This window comes from Primulina huaijiensis, chromosome 4, assembly GCF_012295235.1.
Source record: "Primulina huaijiensis isolate GDHJ02 chromosome 4, ASM1229523v2, whole genome shotgun sequence".
Lineage (NCBI taxonomy): Eukaryota > Viridiplantae > Streptophyta > Magnoliopsida > Lamiales > Gesneriaceae > Primulina > Primulina huaijiensis.
In genome coordinates this window covers 24,837,281-24,843,864 of record NC_133309.1, presented here as the reverse complement: position 1 = coordinate 24,843,864, position 6,584 = coordinate 24,837,281, and the positions used below count along the sequence as shown (strand labels likewise).

The window sequence follows — 6,584 nt, the reverse complement described above, 5'->3', positions numbered from 1 at the left end:
ATATAGTATAAGTAAATCAGATAGAATATTGATTCATATTCGTTCTCCTTGTTTGAAAAGTTAACTCAAACTATACACTATTAATCTTGACTAAAAATTTATCATTTGTTTACGTCTAAACGAAAAATTTCATGTTAATGTTAGAATATTATTTAAAGAGTGTATCTAAGCGTGAATATTTATAAAGGTATGGTTTCTTTACCTTTCCCGATGTTAAATCCAAGAGTCTAAAATTGACTTTGACATATGAGGTGCATAGAAATATATAGATATCATGTATCCAAATGAAAATTGGATCTTTGAATGTAATGTGAAGATATTACTTTTATGCTAGCATCTAATCAACCCTTGTGAATCACATAAAACTATATCATGAATATATGGATTCACTTGAATTCTTTTTATAGAATCTTCCAATATTAATTTTAAGAAACCCAAGAGTAGGGTTTTTGCGACTCGGTTAATAATTTAAATTTGAAGGGAAAATAATCAATATAGTCCGTTATATTGTCATTTTTCTATTTTCGTCCTCTAACTTGTCAAAGTTGAGTTTAGTCTTGTAACTTTGGTTTTTTGTTGATTTTTAATCTTATTTCGTCGAAGGTTGACATTACTTCGTGGACGTAAGAAATTTTATGGCGCTTTATTAGTATTTTCCGACCAAAATTAAAGGCTATGAATTAGTTACATGATTAAAACTCAAATTCAACAAAGTTAGAGCGGAGAAATTATCATTTTTTCTCGAAATTTGAGTGTGCCGTTGGAATGGCCCTAGAATCTCCAAATCTTTAGACAAAAAATAAAACCCTTCCAATGTTCAAATCTCCAGGTAAAGAATGTTACGAATTCGTAACATAGGTGAAATCGCCACTTGGAAAATTAATGAATTGGTGGATTTGAAAACTTGACAATCAAATGGATTTGAAATCCATCGACTTCAAATCTCTTAATCAAACTATATTTTGAGTGATGATGGATTTCAAATCTCTCGATCCAACCACACCCTCAGTAATGTCACGACTTTATATTTTTTATTGACAAAAAAAAAAAATCATGGATCACTCAATATCTTATTTCTTTAACATATTTTCATACATTATTAAAAAAAAATACATATTTTCATAAAATTTATGGGAAAAAACAACTAATTAATCATATCATATCATACTTAAAAAATTACTAAAAACACATCTTTGAGATTATCACGAAACCTGATTTACTTGAATTTCTTCTGATCCCATGACTGCTGCAATGTGGAGAGAAGAAGCACATTAGATTTACCGTAAATTAACGTAAATATAACCAAACAGACAATATTAATAAATTCTGCATGATCATCCACAAAATTCAAATCAATTTTGGTCGCTTTTCTTGATTTCCCATTCTCGAAGAGCAGCTGAAATGTAACTCAGCCCCAGAAAATTCTCTGGAGAAGAAGAAGTTTCTGCAAGCGGCAATGGAGTCGCCGAATTACTTTGCTTGAAATTAAGCTTGCAAGAGTTGCAAGTTATTTGCAGTACAATAGAGTTCACTTGCTTCATCGCGTGTTCTTTCAGAACTTGCGCCTTTTCCAACTCCCCTAAGGCCTGTTGCCGGATTCTTTTCGCGTTGGCGAATTGCTGCTCCGCCATCTCAATCTGTCTCCTCGCTTGTCGCCTCGCCTCTTCCGCGTAAGCTTTCTCCGCCACGGCTACTCTGAGCTGCTCCTGCGCCAGCTCCGTCAGCCTCGCGGCCTCCGCCGCTGAATTGGGTTTTTCACTAGCACTACTGCTTCCCCTCGGCGAGAATCGGTTACCAACGTTTCTACGGTCATCGGCTTCGTTCTTTTCTATGTTCTCCGAAGACCCAATCGACAGCTGTAGCTGTGTAGAGTGATCCTCGTCGAGTTTCGTCGAGTAATGATCGGGAATGTAGAAGGTGGCACTGGTGTTGCGTTCAGTGAGTAGCTGGAGTTCAAGATTCGGCTGACGAGTGCAATTACTATTCATGTTGGTGGCGCCTCCATTGGAGGGGCTGGGGCTCGACGCTGTTCGAGATAAGCAAGCCAGAGGCGGGTGTAGAGGGTGGCATTCCGACCGGAGCCGACCCACGCTACAAGCATCTTGATGTTCGATGAAGCTCTCCACTCTACAAAAACAAGTACCAACTATAAAATAATATATGACAAAAACTTGTGTGATACGATCTCACATGTCGTATTTTGTAAGACAGATCTCTTATTTGGATCATCAATGAAAAAATAATACTTTTTATGCTAAGAGTATTACTTTTTATTGAGAATATTGGTAGGTTTGACCTATCTCACAGATAAAGATCCGTGAGACCGTCTCGCAAGATACCTACTCAAAATATATATATTTTATAACATTTTAAAATGAAAACAATTAAAATAAAACAATACGAATTCCTAAAATACAATTGATGTATTAGTACACGAGAACGAGAGAGTTTTGAATCAGAAGTTGATTTTCACAAATACCCGAGACATTTCCAACCAACTTGAATTTATTCCAATTTCCCTTAAAACGTCATTATAACACAATTCTGTTCTCTAGATTATGCTTTATTTTATCAGTATATTTAATCACTGAAAGCCAATTTCCATTAATCATCAAATCTTTCTAGAAAAAAATAATTAATTAACAGGTGTTGAGTCGGGAAGTGGGGTTTGAATTTTTTTAATAGTTCATCAGAGATAAGAAAATCATACAAAATTAAATAATTAAAGATCAAAACTCGTCCAAATCACATCATTATTTTATTTAAATGAAATTAAATATATCTCAACATAAAGAATATTATAAAATCATATATATAACATAGATTGTATATATGTATATACACGTATGTCAAGCTTCCATGCATAAACACGTAAATGCTTCTAAAAACTATGATTTCGAAATAAATGGAATTGAAATAATCGATAATAAATTATGTTTCACATTAAAACACACTTTTGAAAATATAAAAAGGCGAGAAAATAAATTAATTAAATTCTCAGGAATTGTACCACAAACATTCTGCACTGAATACAATGTAAAAATCTTTTGAAAAGACACAGTACTCGCAGATTTCGTTTCTGCCACAGATTCTTTTACCAGCAAGGTTATCGAGTTAAAAGGAACCAAGATTTGATGAAATTTCAAGAGAAAAGAACCTGGAAAACACACGGCCACAGTCGCAGGAATGCCCCCGAGTCCCACAGGTCTTGAGATGCGCCTTGTAATCGGACTGCACGGCGTAGCCTTTCGAGCATTTCTCACAGACCCATTGCTTGTGATTGCTGTGTTTCCGCCGGAAATGCTTCTTGATCCCCACGAGATCGCCGAGGGCGTGGCATGGATCGTGGTGCAGGCAGCTGGGCTCGGGGCAGACGAAGACACGCTTCCTAGCTATCGGAGTCTCGCGCTTCAGCAATTTCCATGGGACCTTGTGCCTTCTCCTATGCATCTGCAGATTCTGGTCACGTTGGAACCCTTGGTTGCAGATCTCGCACACGTATCGATCGGATTCAAGAAGTGTTTTTGGAGATAGTGACACCACTTCTGCATCTGGATCTATTAAAATAATAAAAAAAATCCAAAACACGAGAAATTATTAAAATATCACAATAATGAAAACCCTCGATTTCCTGAACTTGGGGAATCCCATAAAATTAGAAACTTTTACTACACACGCGCTTTTTTTTTTAATTACCTGGTGTTCCTGCGGGTCTTCGTTTTCTTTTACTGATGCTTCCATCTTCTGGGGACAGGAATGGCTCAGAAGGAGGAGGGTGGTCATAAATGGAGCTTAACATTAATAAAATCGAAAAATGAATTAACAGTGTGGAATCTACATGGATTATAGGCCTAAAAATGCAGCTAAAAGAGGATTATTACACTAATCAAGAACTGGGATTTCTGTTTTCTTGATTAAAGAAATCCAAGATTGGATGAATATGGGGCTACTGAATATACAGCTACAACCATGGGAGAAAAGAAAAATAAAGAAAAAGCTCTTTCTTTCGGTAACATAATCAGCTTTAAGCTTTCAGCTCCAACTTTTTTATAATATGAAAAAAAAATTACACAACTCTCTGCACAAAAATCTTCAAATACTTTATGTTAAATTACAGTCTTCAAGCACTATTTTTTAAGCGTTCCAGTATATTTCTAACATTCTAGGATCTTTTCATTTTAGATTTCAGCAACTTTAATTGTTATATTTTTATATCTTGTAAATTTCTACTATTTATTGAAAATATAAATGATGTCAGGGGTTTATTCCTCAAATTCCAATAGTTTTCTTCGTTTTGGCGTTATATTTGTTTTAAAAGATTAGAACCGACGATCATTTTTAGAATTCGCTTTCGCTTGTTTTTAGAAGTTAGATTTTTATAATTTTTACACAAATTGATGCATTTTCACACCTGGAATGCCCGCAAATATCAACATTGTGCAAAAATTTTTTGGCACGCCCAGTGGGACACCATTATGCCGACAAGAAGAAAAGAAAACGTCAATCAGGAGAGCGGAGAGTCTTTGGATAATCAAGAGGGAACTCAGGTTCAACAGCCTGAGCAACCTGTTGTTGAACCACCGGCCGAAGAAGTTGATCTGCAGGTTTCGACTACGTGTAATCAAGTTTCAAACAGAGTGATGGAAGAATTGACTACTATAAAGATTGAAGAAATTTCACAGGTATTATCTAAGGCAATGTCTGGCTGTTTAAGAATCTATTGAGTAAGCCGATTCAGTCTATCCGAGGGGAGCAAAATACCACTGTCAAAGAGACTGATCAAGGAAGCAACCAGGTCCATGAATTGGACCATTAGGAAACTCAAGGGCTGGCGATCCTCGTCGCCCGGAGTTCACTCTCCCGAATCAGCCAGGAAAAAAGTATACACCACCTCACGGGAGAGAAGAAACCTTATGAGGGAGAGCTCAGCCATATTCACGTGCTCATGGAGTGGGGAGCTCGAAACAACTAGTTACTTAAGTGTACATCATGACAAATCCTCTGTACCAACCATAAGCTTATGAAATTATATCACACATGGATTATACAAGAGTAGATCGGGGCTTCTCAAGAGGTAATGTTGGTTTAAATGCAGGGTTTCAAGCTCGGGGGGCAAATTATTACCATCACCCACTCTCTGCTCGGAACATCCACGTAGTTGATCCAGAAATGGTGAGAGAAACTGTTCAAGAGCTATATGGACCAACCTTGAGGCAGATAGGCAGCCTGGAGTCCACAAACCATATCCAGACTGCATAGACGTGAATAACCCATATCCGACGGGTTATAGAGTTCATGATTTTAGCCTATTCTCCAGGGAAGACGGCCAATCCAGCATGGAACATATAGCCAGATTCACCATCCAGTGCGAGGAACTAGCCAACTTGGAGAAATTCAACAATTTAAAGTTGCGTCTATTCCTGAATTCTCTCACAGGAAACGCATTTGCTTGGTATGCTTTACTCCCCAGAAATTCAGTGATGAGTTGGCAAGAGATGGAAATACAATTTCACATTCAATTCTATAAAACAGAGCCAGAAGTATGTATTGTCGATTTATCCAGGGTCACCCAAAAGAAAAGGGAATCTGTAGAGTCTTTTATCGAAAGGTTAAAAAATATGAAGAATAGGTGCAAGGTGTTCCTACCTGCGACCGAGTTCGTGAAGATGACACAAAAGGGGCTGTATTTTGAATTAAGGAAGAAATTCCAAGGTACGAAGTTCAGGGACTTCTTTGAGCTGGCTGCCAAAGTGGTTGAATACGAAGAATTGTTGCGGGAAGAGTCGTACAAAAAGAGAACTGCTATGTGGTCTTATTATCAAGAAGTGGAAGAGGTGGTATTGGCAGAAATTTGATCAGCTGGTTCTTGTACAGTTCTCCTGCTAAAAAAGAAACCGGTAGAATCTGAGAAGAAGAATAGCTCCCAACTCCCCAAGGATATGCTATACACATTTGATGTGTCAAAGACCGAGGAAGTTTTTGATTTTTTGATAAAAGAAAAGTTCATCACATTTCCACCTGATCACAGGATGCCACCCTAAGAAAAGTTGAAAGGTCGAGAATATTGTAAGTACCACAACTCTTACAATCACACTACTAAATCTTGTTAGGCTTTCAAGAACATTTTTCAGGACAGAATCAACAAGGAAATCTTGAAATTCCCTGACAAACAAGAATCCATGGTAGTGGATGATGATCCTTTTCCCCCAATAGCTTCTGTTAATGAGAATGTGACAGATTTGAGGGATCTTCTCAATGGGAAAAAAGGCTGATCCTTTGCAGGGAAAGACCGAATAATTAAGAAATGCTGCATCTTGAAAGGTCAACTGTTTGAAAGTATTGGAAAGCATAGTACTGATCGACTAAGAACAGTTCAGCAGTGTTTCCTCAGAAGAGTTTGTGAATGCGCGGCCTCTAGGCCGAGGAACCAGCATTTCTTCGAGAAACCAGCCATCTCGTGAGCAGTACCAAGGATACTCGGATAGGAGAAACATATTGAGTCGCGATGGGTGGAAACCAAGAAAGTATCAACTGATCAAGGCAGAGAGTGGTGTGTGGATGAAGTTTCAAAAGAGAAAATGATT

The 6,584-nt window shown here is 37.5% G+C and overlaps 1 protein-coding gene across 1 annotated transcript; it reads right to left on the bottom strand.

Annotated features, from left to right (window-relative positions):
* Positions 1-1,147: 1,147 nt before the first annotated feature.
* Positions 1,148-4,063, bottom strand: LOC140975694 (protein indeterminate-domain 14-like). The gene is made up of 3 exons (XM_073439550.1): positions 3,697-4,063; positions 3,158-3,557; positions 1,148-2,127 (listed from the first exon to the last, which is right to left on the bottom strand). Exons 1-3 carry the CDS (start codon positions 3,797-3,799, stop codon positions 1,353-1,355), a joined length of 1,278 nt encoding a protein of 425 aa, XP_073295651.1. The 5' UTR covers positions 3,800-4,063; the 3' UTR covers positions 1,148-1,352.
* Positions 4,064-6,584: the final 2,521 nt, after the last annotated feature.